The sequence below is a fragment of a genome, unplaced genomic scaffold (genome assembly GCF_019419815.1).
Source record: "Pyrus x bretschneideri cultivar Hongxiangsu unplaced genomic scaffold, Pyrus_bretschneideri_v1 Contig13, whole genome shotgun sequence".
Taxonomy (NCBI): Eukaryota; Viridiplantae; Streptophyta; class Magnoliopsida; order Rosales; family Rosaceae; genus Pyrus; species Pyrus x bretschneideri.
In genome coordinates this window covers 6770737-6785615 of record NW_025999424.1, presented here as the reverse complement: position 1 = coordinate 6785615, position 14879 = coordinate 6770737, and the positions used below count along the sequence as shown (strand labels likewise).

At 40.1% G+C, this 14879-nt stretch overlaps 2 protein-coding genes across 3 annotated transcripts in view; one reads left to right on the top strand and one right to left on the bottom strand.

Moving 5' to 3' along the window:
- Positions 1–2275: 2275 nt before the first annotated feature.
- On the bottom strand, positions 2276–4486 carry LOC125474915. Its single transcript, XM_048579166.1, has 3 exons — positions 4026–4486; positions 3715–3738; positions 2276–2953 (listed from the first exon to the last, which is right to left on the bottom strand). The coding sequence occupies exons 1-3, from the start codon at positions 4228–4230 to the stop codon at positions 2640–2642; spliced, it is 543 nt and encodes a 180-aa protein (XP_048435123.1). The 5' UTR covers positions 4231–4486; the 3' UTR covers positions 2276–2639.
- A 4374-nt stretch (positions 4487–8860) lies between these two features.
- LOC103968015 overlaps positions 8861–14879 on the top strand; it is a 38585-nt gene continuing 32566 nt past the window's right edge. Inside the window, exons 1-4 of one of the 2 annotated variants that reach the window (XM_048579162.1) lie at positions 8861–9308; positions 9955–11258; positions 11436–11640; positions 11755–12216. In XM_048579162.1, coding sequence (XP_048435119.1) covers positions 8988–9308; positions 9955–11258; positions 11436–11637 — 1827 coding nt within the window. In that variant the 5' untranslated portion in view covers positions 8861–8987 and the 3' untranslated portion in view covers positions 11638–11640; positions 11755–12216. Of the gene's footprint in view, positions 9309–9954; positions 11259–11435; positions 11641–11754; positions 12217–14879 lie in introns of those variants that run through there. The other variant, XM_048579163.1, reaches the window with a different exon arrangement.

Genomic DNA, 14879 nt, shown 5'->3' with positions numbered 1-14879 from the left:
CGACCAGGATTCTCGACCGGCAAGGGATAAAGCTTCAAAAAGAGGAGAATTCAGAATCCCAGTGGGACTAGGATTGTTCGAGGTAAAGGTGAGATGGGACAAGGACTCCCAATCCAAATCAGAATGGGATTCAAGGAGCGAGGTGCTATAAATACAAGAAATTACGCAGTAGAAAAGACCCTTCAGAATCAGCATACAATTGCCCTGCGCAAAACCTCTCAAACACCTTGAGATTTTTCCTTTTCTTTTCCTGCCGACACACCTTCAGTTTGGATAAACAGCACTGTGGAAGCAACCGGTGAGCACCTTCAGTTTGGATAAACAGCACTGCCGCCGCAGAATCAGCCGACCGAGAAACACCTTCAGTTTGGATAAACAGCACTGCGTCGAGGTCGACCGATTATCTATCTAAGTCTCGGCCGAGAAGGGTTTTCGAACCTTTGTTGGTGGAGGTCATCTAACTAAGCCTTTTCGGCATAGTTGGGTGTTACGAGTTGCATTGCTCGGCGTATTGGACGTCGAGTGAGTTTATGATTGGATACTCGCAAGTAAGTTTCAGGGTTCGGCATTCCGACGGCCGAACTACGTTTACCATCAAGACATACATCACATTCGAGTACCTGTGCCCATATAGTTTGGTCTCGATTCGGCGTGCTTATACTCTTACGAATATAATCACAGTGACCGAATCAGGGTCCGACGACCTGTGAACTCCGTAGAATTAGTAGCCTTGTCTTCAGGCTATAGAGCCCAGAGACCGAGAGCGTTCCTTCCTCGGTCGCAATCGCAAGATACAGAAGTCGATAGCGCACCCAACGCGACATCACATTTTACTCCTCGGCCGAGCTCGGCCGACGAGTTGGCACGCCCCGCATTCAACCGAAGGACGTAGTTAGCTCATTAGTTACTCGGCCTGCGCGCCACGTAGGTTTTGTAATTTTTGTAGTCAACAGTCACCCATCCTGGGAAGGTTCTCGCACGTTACTCGCTTAATTTCGGAATTCTTATGGAATCCGAAGCCAGTGAACTTCCAAAAGACCTCATGCTAGGTAAGGATGAGAATATACATATAAGAATCACTTCCCTACGTGATGTGAGATCTTACAGCCGTGGTATTGATTGGTTTAGTTAAAGAAAAAGCGCAAGGAAAATATTTCAATCAAGCTAAGCATTTCCAACTCTTTAGTTAAACCAACGATTGTTCACCTAGTGTATAATTGCTGCTCAACTCTATGCTGATAATGTTTAAAGTCTTTTTCTGTGTTTGATGATTGTAAATTGCCATCTATGCTTGAGATATGGTGTTGAAGAAGAGGCTAGATTTTGGATTTAATGGCTTCCAAATCAAAGAATGATTTCATTACGTAATTATCTCAACTTTGTTCTAAAGTATCTCTCTTTATTTCTACAATGGTCCAAGGGGTTTAATCAGTAATCAGTAATCGGTACTCATTTACTTATTTGTTGGTATGTTTTCTAAATAAAAAAAATCATGATTTGTTCACCGTTTAATCTTTCCATGGACTATTTATTTCACAATATTGTTTCCACTTGGTTTTAATTGATTAAGTTTGTGTCTTTACAGTTTTGAAAGGAAGTTCCAAAGTGTTTTCGAATGCAAGACGAGAAGAATGTGATGAGCCCCAAGAACAATGAAGTAATAAATTAAGTCCAGAGAAGTTAATACGAAGTTGTGTAATTTAGGTTCAAATTGATGATTTGAACAATTTATTTACCCCGTGATTTGTAGTCAGAAAGTCACCATTTTAACCGTCCATAAGCTCTTAATGTAAATTCAATAGAATATACATGCAAACTGAAGACTTATTTCTATCATTTAGGTTCAACTACATTGATCGGTTTCTAAATTATTTGGAGATGAGTGTGTTAAATTGTGGTTACGGTTTCAAACCCGCAGCAGTGCGCGGGGCATCTTTAATAGTGGTTACTATAGAGTTACTCACTTGCCTGGCTTCGATTCTCTATTAACCCATGGACATCATGGATGAGCGGTCAGCTGGGCTACTGGTGCCACCCAGTTTCTTGTATGCTCGAACAAATGGACTGATGGAATTGAGCTTTTATAGAACTATTTGACCAGGATTTCAAAGAACGCAAGCATAACGAGTAACCCTAAGAATTTCATTGGGTTCTTTTCCCCCAATAATTTTCAGCCTAATTGGAAGCACCTACATAGAAGAAGCTCAGGAAGTGAAAAGTTCCTAGATCAAATACCAAAAGAATTCAACATTAATCAATCAAGCTCAAGATAGGATTTAGACAACCATCGATACTGACTTTTAATGAAGAATTTAAGGTTTCAGTCTTACAAGTGGAACTTTCAACTATAATTCCATGGAGAATGCGATGATCAGGTTTCTTGCCAACATCGATTGATTTTGGAAGGCTAGATAACACAACTAAGTTCCCTATCTTTTTAACTGTAAATACAAATAATTCAGTTTGGTAAATGAAATTGATTGCAAATGATGCCCGATTTAAGGTGAAAAGAATAACCTAGTAAAAGTTTGTCGCTAACCAAGAGAGGAAGTACCATGTTGAAGAAGATTAGCCTTTGGCTGTTCCAAAAATGCTAGGGAGCTTTTTACACGGTCTGGACATTTCCTTGCGTTTGGGTGTTAAGACTTTGTAAGCCCTTCTTTCCACCCTCTCTGACGAGCCCTAAGCTCCCATAGCGCAGTCTGTTTCCGCTGTGCCTCTAATGTTGCTTCAGCTTTCTCCCTTGCTTCTTCACATGTTTCCATCCCTGAACTGCACTTGTCTGCTTCCTTTTGATACTGGGATGCAATCTTCTTAGCCTCCAGCAGAGCCATATCAGCTCGTTGCTGATTTTCCAAAGCTTCAGCTTCCCGAAGCTTCAACTCCTCAGTCAAAAGATCCACAAAGTTCTTTTCAGTGTCCTCGTTCACCTCTGGGTCATGCTTTGCACAGTCTGCATAATATATGCCAAATAAACAAATGGAGTTATAGACGATGCAAGGCATATAAGAATAAAAAAGAATCCGAAACTTTACATAGGCAATCAATCACCACTTTGCATGTCAACGCTACTTATATCTCCATAAGGTTGGTTCAAACAAATAAGCATCAGAGACAGAAATCCATCCTCGAAAGCAAAATCAACAACTTTAAAAGAAATATTGAGAGGAAGACAAAAGCAGAGTTGCGTTCATTTGTGCACAATGATAATTGCACAAGGAAAGCAGGCCAGATCGAGTGACAGTCCCACAAAAGAACACTACCAATCCACGAGCCTTTGAGGCAGTCTTAACTTCAGACATTGACTTGAGGAGAAACCACACACAACTGACACAGTCATCTCACATTATGCCGAAAAAACTGAATACGCGCTTACAAAAGGGATTTGAGGAAAATAAAGTAAACAGTGAAGAGTTCAAAGTGAAAAATGTGTCTATTGGAAAGGAGCTAAAATTGAAATATTTTGAGATAATATTACTGGGATTGGATGATATATTTGCCACATTATTATCCAACATAGACATGAGAAAGCATGCTGCTTTATGGCAAGGAGAAGCTTTATGTCGGTAATCTCACAACCCATTCAATATACAACATCTCACACGCGCGCGCGCGCGCACACACACACACATATATATAAACACATAGTGATATGAAGCTATCAATTTTACTACCCAAAAAGTGCAGATGAACTTCTACATGAAAGAAACTAACCTGCAAATGAAATGTTGCTGAGTCCTGCAAAAGAAAGAAGAACCAATATAAGTATACATCTGATAGTAATGCAAATCAACTAACAGTAACTTTAAAAGTCCAAACTTCATGATCTGGATGCTGAATTCAACACCAACCCAGAAAAATGATGGATTGAAATAAGTGAACCAATCGAAATTTGAGCTTATTGGCATCAAATCAGCACAAAATTTGTAAGACCCAACAAAACAAAACGTGAAAAAAATGCAAGAGATTTATTTAGATCTGGTAAAAATGGATCACGGGCAAGGGAAAAAAGAAGAGTAAATTACCAATGGGAATGGAGAGGAGAGGCTGAGAAGGGCAATCGCAGGTGCAGGGAGGGCAAGCGAATGAGGAGGAAGAAGAAGAAGAGTGGGAGACGGCGGCTAAGCCCTCCATGAAGTGCCAGTATAGAGGTGGGCCCACTATGTACCCGGCTATGCACAGCCCAACTATCACCAGCCCCGCCTTCAGCACCGCCGGACTCATCGCCATCTCTCTCTCTCTCTCTCTCTCTCTCTCTCTCTCCTCTCTTAATCTCGGCTTTTACCTCAGCTTCTGAAATCGAATCGGAAGTAGCGGAATTGGGAGTCGGCGACGTCGATTCTCAACGGTTCGACTGCCGGTGTTTACTTGGGACTTGTGGAGATCAAAGATGGGTGCTTTCTCATCTGTGCGAGGCTGTGACGGGGATTTTATTTTTTATTTTTAAATTTAAATTACACTGTTTTGACTTTTGAGAGTGTAATCGACAAGCTGGTCGGACCCAAGGAAAAAATAAAATAAAAAGACAAGTTGGTCCGACTAGGCGATGTTCCGAAGAAGCGATTTAAGGTAACGAAGGGTGGTCGAGTGAATAAAGATTTGTGCTAGATTAACATTTAGGCTTGAGTTTTAGTGTCAATAATTTCTTTTGATGTGCGATTTATAAAATAAAAAAATAAAAGTTAAAATTCTTTCAGTAAATTCTCAAAGAGTTTTGTAGTATGCAAATGATTTATCTTTGAAATGAAGTAGCATCAATTCTGGTTAAACTTTCTTCCAAACAAAAAAAGAGAAGGTGTTTTAATTTCCCAATTTATTTATTCATCTTTTAAAAGTAAATCATTTAAAAAAAATAGAAGTTGTATTATTTTTTGATATATTTATTCATCTTTTAAAGTAAATCATTTTCCCATTTTATTTGTGTTAAGTTGTGTTTGAGTTAGTATTATCTATAATGTTTAGTATGAATTCTCATAAGCTTATGTAGCAATAAAAGTTGAATGAAATTAAAATTTTATGTGAATTTTGTAGAATTTTCCCATGATTTGCTAGTAAAATTTGAGTAAAAAACTGTTACATCCCGGCTCAGGGCGGAAACACTTCCCAGGCCCGCTCCACTACCGTAGCACTATATTGTTCGCTTTAGGCTTACCATTCCCTCACGGTTTTGTTTTTGGGAACTCACGAGCAACTTCCCAGTGGGTCACCCATCATGGGATTGCTCTAGCCCCCTTCTCGCTTAACTTCGGAGTTCCTATGGAACCCGAAGCCAGTGAGCTTCCAAAAGGCCTCGTGCTAGGTAAGGATGGGAATATACATTTATGGATCACTCCCCTGGACGATGTGGGATGTCACAATCCACCCCCTTAGGGGCCCGACGTCCTCGTCGGCACACACGCGACCAGGGTTAGGCTCTGATACCAAATTGTCACATCCCGGCCCGGGGCGGAACCACTTCCCGGGCCCGCTCCACTACTGTAGCACGATATTGTCCGCTTTGGACTTACCATTCCCTCACGGTTTTATTTTTGGGAACTCACGAGCAACTTCCCAGTGGGTCACCCATCATGGGATTGCTCTAGCCCTCTTCTTGCTTAACTTCAGAGTTCCTACGGAACCCGAAGCCAGTGAGCTCCCAAAAGGCCTCGCGCTAGGTAAGGATGAGAATATACATTTATGGATCACTCCCCTGGGCGATGTGGGATGTCACAAAAACTTTTGTAGACAGTGCGATTGTTGCTTCTCGCAGAATCTTATGCATGCACACTTGAAAAAAAAATATTTTAGACAATTTGAAAGTAGTGTAAGAACATCTTCAATAGTATGCAAACTAGGGCTGGGCAAACGGGGCCTGGACCCGCGGTTAGGGGCGGGTCCAAGCGATTCGGGGCGGGTCTTGTTTTTAAAATTCTGAAACGGGGCGGGGGCGGGGCGGGTCCTAATTGCTGAGGAAACAGGTCCCTGACCCGAACCGTTTCCACCTTCCAAAAATCCGTTGATTTAATCTGATCCGTTGATTTAATCTGATCACTCTGTCTCTGCCTGCCAGACTCCCACACCCACAGTCGACTGACTCGACTCGACACCCCACTCCCCAAATCTCCTCTCCTCTCTCGTCTCAGACCTCGCTCGATCGTCTCAGAGTCAGACATCACTCCCCAAATCTCCTCTCCTCTCTCGTCTCAGACCCCTACTGAGTACTGACTCGACTCCCTGAGACTCATAGTGAGTCAGTGACTGTCGACATCACCATCGCAGGATCGTCTCCTGAGTCCTAACTCTCCTTCAATCCTCCCAATCGCGAGTTCCGACCACCACGACACGGTCCACACCAACCTCGCCGTCGAGAACACTACCATCATCCTGCAAATTCCTAGGTAATTTATGAATTAGGGTTTCTGATTTAGGAATTTAGGATTTTTGCATAAGCTTTTCAATTGATTTAGGAATTACGTGGGTTTTTTATTTGGGAATTTAGGGTTTTTGGGGCTAAGCAGCTCAAGGAGTACGTCGATTTGGAGCACCTGAGGCCCACGCCGCCGCAGCTCGCTGACCGGAATTTTGAGGAGGGAGATGTGGTGGATGCGGATTACAGAGATGGGTGGTGGACTGGGGTCGTAGGGAAGGTTGTCGAGAACAATTCCAAGTACACCGTCGTCTTCGACAACCCTCCGGATTTGATCGAATTTCAGAAAGAACGTCTCAGATTGCATCAAGATTGGGTTAATGGCGAATGGGTTCGGCCCAATAAGCAGGTAATTGCTAATTCTTTCTATGCGTTCGACACTTATGTTTTCGAAACTTATGGGTCTATGCAATGCAGTTATCTGAATAGGAAGTAACTACATTGATGTTCCCCCTTTCTTGTTTCTAGTGAGTTCTTTTTATTGGCGGCTAAGAATTGCAAATATGTGTTATGGGTTAATTTTCTGGAAAATTTAGTTGATGCTTGGTTCCCTGCAATTGTTGTAAAAGAAAATGAGGATAATACCTTTCTGATGAAGTATTATGATTTAGATGCTAGGGTTCAGAAAGATATTGTAGATTTTCAGCATGTTCACCCTCCCTCATATGTTATTTTTCTAGGCAGGTTGGTGTTATTTCCATCCAGTGTTCTAGCTGAGAGGATGAGGATGTGCACCGCAATTTTAAGCATAGGATTAAAAATAAGGAACTAGTTTCTTAGAGTTAAGATGGCAAATGGTTGGTGCATTGAACGTGTAATCCCTTTTCTATTTAATGTTTCCATTACGGAAAGGTTCAATATCTCTCCTGGAAAAGAAGAGAAGAGACCGGGGGGTTATCGATATCTCCATTAAGGAAAGGTTCAATATCACTCTGCATACAATGGAAAAACAGCCTTTTTTACTTTTTAACATATGGAATGATGCCTCCTGTAGCATACGAACCTAATGTACAGTAATCACTTGTGTCTTGGTTAAAGGTCATGAAGTATGCCAATGCAAAATACTTAGTTCTTGATTTAGTTGAAGTTTAGCCAGTGCTCCCAGGGAATATATTTATTTGTTGGTAACTAATCAATTTAATTTCGTTCCAGGAAGTATTGGCTGCTTCAAGAAGTGTTGGTAACTAATAAATTGACTTCAGAACATACATGTAAACAAATGTTAAAACCAATTATGACTCTCATAACTGATTTCAAACCTAGTTTCTAGTATTGTTGCCTGCCATTCGAGGCTGAAATGTGGCCTGAAAAGAACCTACTTATTTAATAGATTCTTTACTTCATAACACGATTATGTATATCAGTGTTGGAAGTTGTTTATGGCTCTAATTGATTATATGATTATGGACTGCTGCGATATAATTGCATAAGCTTTTTGATTGATTATATTCATGCTATTACGGTCTTCTTGTCTGTTTTTCTTTTGTTTTCCAAATCTGTGCAAATTTGTGCAGTTTGCAATCTGTGCAGTTTTGTGCAATTTGCAATCTGTGCAGTTTTGTGCAGATTGCAATCTGTGCAGTTTTTTGTGCAATCTGTGCAGTTTTGTGCAGATTGCAATCTGTGCAGTTTTTTGTGTAGATTGCAATCTGTGCAGTTTGCAATCTGTGAATCTGTACAATTTTTTTTTCTTTCAAACAACCAAAAAAAAAAAAAAAAAAAAAACAGGGACCCGTGGACCCGGCCCGAACCGGCCCGTTTCAACCGGGCCGGGTAATGTTCGGTTCTTATATTAAAAAATGTAATCCCCGGCCCGGCCCGCCCCGTTCCCCTTGAATCTAGGTCCGGTCCAGTCCCTTCAAAATTGGGCCTGGCCCGGCCCGTGCCCAGCCCCATTGCAAACCCAATAAGCAATGTTGTCTACTTTAATCTTAGCCAACTTTTGAAATTACGTAGATTTATCCACTCGCGGAGCCCAAAACGTAATCAATCGAAATTACGTAGGTTTTGAATAATTTTTGAAATTTGTAAATTCATTATTTTAGCCAACTTTTGAAACTAGTGTGTTTGACATGATTAAAAGTTCTCAGCAAGTGGTGAATGTATCTAATAGTTAGATATTTTTTTTCAATTTAATGCTTTTTGGGTTCAAATATTTCCTTCTTAGTTTAGAGTAAAAATATCGTTTTGTAAAAAAGAGTTTTCTAACATTTGGTGCTACAATGATACAATATAGTGATATTAAGTTTGAATTTAGTTGATCATGAAAAAAAGAAGATTAATAAGTTAAATAAAAGGGAATTGTTATTGACGGTCCGAAAATCTTATTCTACACTCCAAACTTTCTATATTTAAAAAGAAAAATACATTTATGACAAGTGTAAAATATAATTTTTAGAATGTCAATAACACTTCATAAATTAATTAAATTAAGAATATTTCTTGAGGATTTACCACCGTATTCCGAGTAATGAGAGTCGAACAGAAACTGGTGGGAAACATGGCGATTGAGTGACTCTGTGCTCCTCATCACTCAACCGTCCCATTCCAACACACGCATCGACGGCCACCAACTCTGATAATGGCGATGGAAATCCCGATGGATGTGATAAAGCAGGTGCAGATCTCGCTTCGGAAAGAAGCGGAGCTGTCGTCGTACGACCCAGACGACACGCCGCTGCCGAATCTACCTTCCGTCAAAGAAACGCTAGCGGAGTTGGATCCATCCCCGCCGTACCTGAGGTGCAAGCATTGCAAAGGGCGGCTGCTGAGGGGCGTTCAGACGCTGACCTGCGTCTTCTGCGGCAGAGAACACTGCAAGGACCACCCTCCCGACCCCATCAATTTCCGGGATACTTTTGGGTACCGTTGGCTGCTCCAGTACCTGAGCTTAAGTGGATCGGTATGCATGCAACTTGATTTTCTATCTTTTGTTTGGTTGATGAGAAAGTTGAGATTAAGATGGGGAAATAAAATGGGGATTCCTTTTGTTGTGTTTGGTTGATGGGAACACTTGAAATGAACGGAATTTGATTTCTCAATGCGTTTATTCAAGAAAAATCACCAGTTTAACAAATTATATGCTTTCTTGCTAGTGGATGATGAAAAAGATTGAAGCTTTGATTGTTTTAGTTTGCTAAATTTGTTTTACCAGCTTATTCTAGCCGCACAACAGCGTAATGATGTCGAAATTTTTTTATCTGATTCGAAGCTATTTATGTTAGTCTATAGTGCATGGAAAATTAAATGGTTGAAGGTGATTCTGAGATTATGCAGAGATGTAGAAATAGTACCTTGTATATGATGTGTATCAACATCTACTTAGCACTCGATCTTAAGCAGACAACACACGGAATTTGTAGGTGCTACAGTTTTGTAGTCCATTTGTTTGGCAACCATATCATCTAAGTGAGAAATTATAATTTTGTCTGCCTATAGTTTGTTTGCTAGAAATGAGGTTTATTGTCCTCTCGTCAATGTAGAGACTTTGAAATTAATTTTGTGGGGGTTCTTGAATACTTGGTAAAGTTTGAGACTTTGGTTTGCAGGAGATGGTGGATTTACCTGTTGGAGCAAATGAATTAAACAGAGCACAGACTGCGCCGAAGGATGAGTTAAGTCTGGCTGATCTCTTAAATCTTGAAATAAAATGGACCTCTAAGCCAGAGAAAATTGAGACTGATCTCCCAAATGAGATCCCCAATCTGCTCAAATTACCAGATTTGGCTGGAGTCAATCTCGACAACTTTTTCTTTGAAGGAAAGAAAGATGGTGCTTTGAGTAATTCCGAAGAGTTGTTTGGATCTAGCACACAGATTGTCAGTAAAGAGAGTTTCCAAGGTCATGAAACTCTTAGGTTGTTTGAGAATGTAAAGCCTTTTGAGACAGTTGTGCAGACTACTGAAGGAGAGAGTGGTGATTCTGGTTGGCCGGCAAGTTTTCATTTTGTTGCTTCTGAATCACAAGCTTCTGGAAACCTTCCTCAAGCTTCTGAAACCCTTCCTCTAGCTTCTAAAAACCTTCCTCAAGCTTCTGAAATCCTTCCTCGAGCTTCTGAAAACCTCCCTCAAGCTTCTGAAAGCTTTCCCCAAGAATCAAAATCCCTTGACCCCTTTGTGGGTTCCACGGTGGATCTTTCTGCCCACATAGGCACAGTATTTGGAACTGTAGTGGACTCAACGAATGAAAAATCAAACCATAGTGTGACTGGGTCTGCATCCATGTCCTCCGACTGGTTTCAAGATGATCTGTTGGGCGTTTCCAACTCTGGGTTTTCTGGAGGGCCTGAACGGTTGGAAATCCTTGCTGAGGTGAAGGGTGGAATAGCTGAAAATGTGAATAACTCTTTTCCTGATGGTGTTGATTGGGTTCAAAACAACCAATTGCAGATCCCTAGCAACAAGGATCTTGATAGTAAGACTACTGTGGAGAATGATGATTCGTTTGATGCTTGGAATGATTTCGCAAGATTGAGTAATGCACCAAATCTTGTGGATAGTTCTGTTAAACAAGGTGGTGTGGATTGGGTTCAAGACAACCAATTGCAGACCACTAGCAACAAGGCTCTTGATAATAAGACTACTGATGAGGATGGTGATTCATTCGATGCTTGGAATGATTTTGCTAGCTCGAAGAATGCATCAAATCTTGCAGATAATTCTGTAAAACGAAGTATTAATCAGACGACATCTGTTGACCACACTTCAGAAATAAATTTGTGCAGCACTAGCAGCTCCGGTGACTTGGATTTTGGTAGCTTTTTGCAACCAGATTTCTCAGCAGGAGCATTGAACAGTTCCAACAGTTCAACTGTCGTGAATAGAGTGCAGCTAGAGCCTTCTGTATTAGACAGGTGCGTGTATAGGCCAATTTATATGGGTGCTATTATAGCTGCAGAATCCTGTTTCGAATCACCGTGGAATGCTAATTTGCGGTTTTCAATAATGTAATACGTGAAGCGTCATGGAAAATGCTTGTGCTTGTTCTTTAAAGAACACATGTTAACTCCTTTTTTCTGTTGCATGTTTAGGTTGGGTGATGCAAGCACTAACGATGGAAAAAAATCTGAAGATGTGGTGGAGGGCGGAGATGTTTCCAGCGTAAGAGCAGGGTCAAAATCTGACGATGTGGAGAGAATAATGTCACAGATGCATGATGTCTCGTTTATGCTTGAAAGCACTCTTTCAATCCCTCCCAAGCAAGACGGATTACATCCGCCCTCAAAAGATTGAGACGTAATTTATTTATGCGTTTTTATCGTGCAATGTTTGTTGTGCATCATGTAATTCTAGATTTATATGTTCCATTTGTTGGCAATTTTGTATTTTATTCTTTATAATCTTATGTAGAAATCAAAGAAATATACTGGAAGTTTTTTCTACACGGCGATCGGAATGCCTGTGATCGGACGGTATGTGCATTTTAACCAAAAGGCAGCGAGTGCAGAAAGAATTGAAGAAGAATATGAAATTTTACACGCAAAAACAAACAGAGTTGGGAAGGCGGGGTCTGTAGGACAACCGTGTGACCACTCCAAACATCACAGGGCTATTAGTCACTGCTCTGATCGCACGGTCATGGTTCAAGTACGGTAAGAATTGTGAGTACGGAAATGACTATATAAAGGCTGTTCTGGTTCAGCGCAGCGTCGATGTGGGACTGATGCTGTTGTTCTTTGTATATTTTTGCTGCTCACAAGTCACAACTATCTGCCAAGGTTTTGCATTCAATTCAACCACATTGAAGCAACTACTATTAAAAAAAAAAAAAAAAAAAAAAAAAAAAAAGAATCAAGGATTCCAATTCAGAAAGAGTATACCTATTGAGAAAGGAGAAAGCTGTTGATAAAGCTGTAAGGAAGATTATGGTGGGTTTGAAAGCAGAGGAAATGAGAAGTAGAGCTTGGGAACTTGCAGAGCAGGCAAAGAGGGCTATTGAAAAAGGAGGATCATCACATTCTGATTTGAATGCCCTAATTGGGAGTGTTGAAATCCCGTGGTTAAAATGTTGGAGCACACATTTGGACGAGGCTTTACTTATGAAAAGCTTAGATGCTTTTTTAATCAAAATGGTTTCTCAGATTAGTTTAAGTTTTTAATTTGGTCTAGAGTAATGAAAATCAATAAATGTAGTCCCTGTGTTTGAATTTCCACCACCAATATGATCATTCCGTTATGTTTCCGATATAACTCTGTTTGTTGATCTGGCATATATATGGGACTATAAACCTAATAAAGCGGTGCCACATGAATTATACAAAACAATTAATTCTTTTAAACTATTTAAGGAGGTGTAGTCCAACTTGAATTTGAGAGAATTTTAATAGACTTTAAAATCCTAATGTAGTCAATTAAATGATTTTTAGAATCCATGAAAATATAGGTGTAGTCAGTCGAGATTTTAATAGTCATTTTTAAAGTTCATCCAAATGTCGGTGTATTAAAAAGCTAAAGATTTTGTAGGATTTCATTAAATTGTGGATTTTGTAGGATTTGAGAGCAAGAATGATCTATAAACAAGATAAAATAGAATCCTACTCAAACCTTAATATTTCGAATCCATGGACCTCTTTGAATGTCTGACCTCTCATCCTTTTACTGCCTGATAGCCACTTTCTTTGTTTGATCTTTTTCCTTCATCTTTAAATTTTTTCCTTCAATTTTCGTTGATGGGCCGCATCATTTATGCATAGAAATGATGTTGGGTTGCATAATTTCTCATATCTAGTTGTGTTGTTGGGTCACAATTTTCACTTCTTCAATTTTTTTTTTTCCCTCCAATCAGTAATCGCTTCTTGTTTTTTGTCCTTTTTTTTCCACTTACCCTTTTGAGATTTTTTCTGAGTTTTTTCTAGTCACAGTGGCCCTTTGATGACCGCTGTTGTTTGCGCACGTGTATTATATGTGAATTTATTAACTGTGCACTTGTATTATACGTGAATTTATTAACTATGCATGTGAATGTGATTAGGAGAGTTATTTAATCTACTTCTCAACTCTTTCTTCCCCAATCCAATTTATAAGATTCATATCCGTCAATTAGTGAAAATAAAAAAAAAACATTTTATTCTCTTCTCCCTCCATTTGGTTTTGGCAAGATGATTAAGAGTATATTTCTCTTTTGTTTAGTTTACGCTAAGATCCGTCATCCAAACTTACATTAAATGTATCCAAATTTACTTAAATTTAGAGCTCGTTTGTGTGGATGTAAATTTTCGTCTTTTTCTTCTTGGTTGCACATACAAAACAATTAACACCTTAGGTCAAGACCAAGAACCCATGAAGAATTTTTTTTTGGGGAGAGGGGGCGCTTTGGCCGAAGAACTTCTGATGCCAAAGTTAGAATTTTGAGAGAAAAGTGTTTGGAGAATTTAGAGAATTTTGCAAGAGGATTCAATTTAGGTTTTTGGAGAAAATGGGGTGGTATTTATAGGGGTGTGGCTGGCCCTTTTGGGAGAGATGGGAACCAGCCACTTCAGTGGTTTTTTTGGTGTAATTTACAATTACTTAGCTAATTAATAAATTAATTGAGTGATAAATCAATTAATTAACTAATTAATATAATTTAGGATAAATAATTTGGGAGTTACCTTGTGAGGGAGATTTGACGGGGATGGATAAAATATGTTTTGAATAAATACCCATTTTGATCACTTTTGACCTTGATTGAGCCATGATTGTCCACTGCTTGCGCGTAGAAGCTTCGGTGTGCCTTCAGGGTAATTTTGTCTTTTTACCCAAGAGTTCACGTATCGCCTCTATAATTTTCTTGATGATTTTTTATTCCACAAATGCCCTCACACCTGCTGGGCTGCTCGTAGGAAATGGCAACAGGTGTAGAGATCTCCAACTTTGATGCAGATGCTCACCTGAACTTGGAATTAGATTCTTCTACGAAAAGGAAGTAAATCACCTCCAAAGCCTATTTAAGCCTACCTTAAGTAGGGGATTAAATCAACTTCAAAGGGCAATTATTTATCCCTACAAGAAAAAGAGAAACTAGAGGATATTTGTTCCCCCTCCTTTAGCACTCTTCTTTGCTTGCCCGTGCAAAGAACCGTCTTCCATTGATTTTTTTGTCTTCTTCGTGCCGCATCAACGTAAGAAAAACTTAATTCTCCTTGTCTTCTTCTTGGGTGGTGCTTTCGCAAGGCAGCCATCAGGGTGGTGCTACACGTCGGCAGGCAGGGGCCAGAAGTCGACTTGGCATGGGCCAAAGAGGTGGTGTGGCAGGGGCCATTGCTTATGCTGCTCAACTTGATTGAAGCCAAGGATTGGCTCGGCATGGGCCGAGGAAGTGACATGGCATGGGCCACTGTTTGGGCTACTTTCCAAAAATGAGGAAACTGCTTAATTTTGATTTCTCAACTGCCGTAGATAGAGCAGTCAAGGATGAAGCTGCCAAGATCAGAGCTGTTGAAGATGAAGTGTCGGATGAACGAACTGTTGGGTGCAAAATGGCTGCTGTCCCTCTG

Bases quoted from the DNA above. Each gene is read 5' to 3' on its own strand.
- LOC125474915 (XM_048579166.1), bottom strand. From the start codon at position 4,230: ATGGCGATGAGTCCGGCGGTGCTGAAGGCGGGGCTGGTGATAGTTGGG. The intron at 3,739-4,025 runs GTAATTTACTCT...TTTCTTTTGCAG, and splicing joins TCTCCTCTCCATTCCCATTG to GACTCAGCAACATTTCATTT. The intron at 2,954-3,714 runs GTTAGTTTCTTT...TATATTATGCAG, and splicing joins CAGCAACATTTCATTTGCAG to ACTGTGCAAAGCATGACCCA.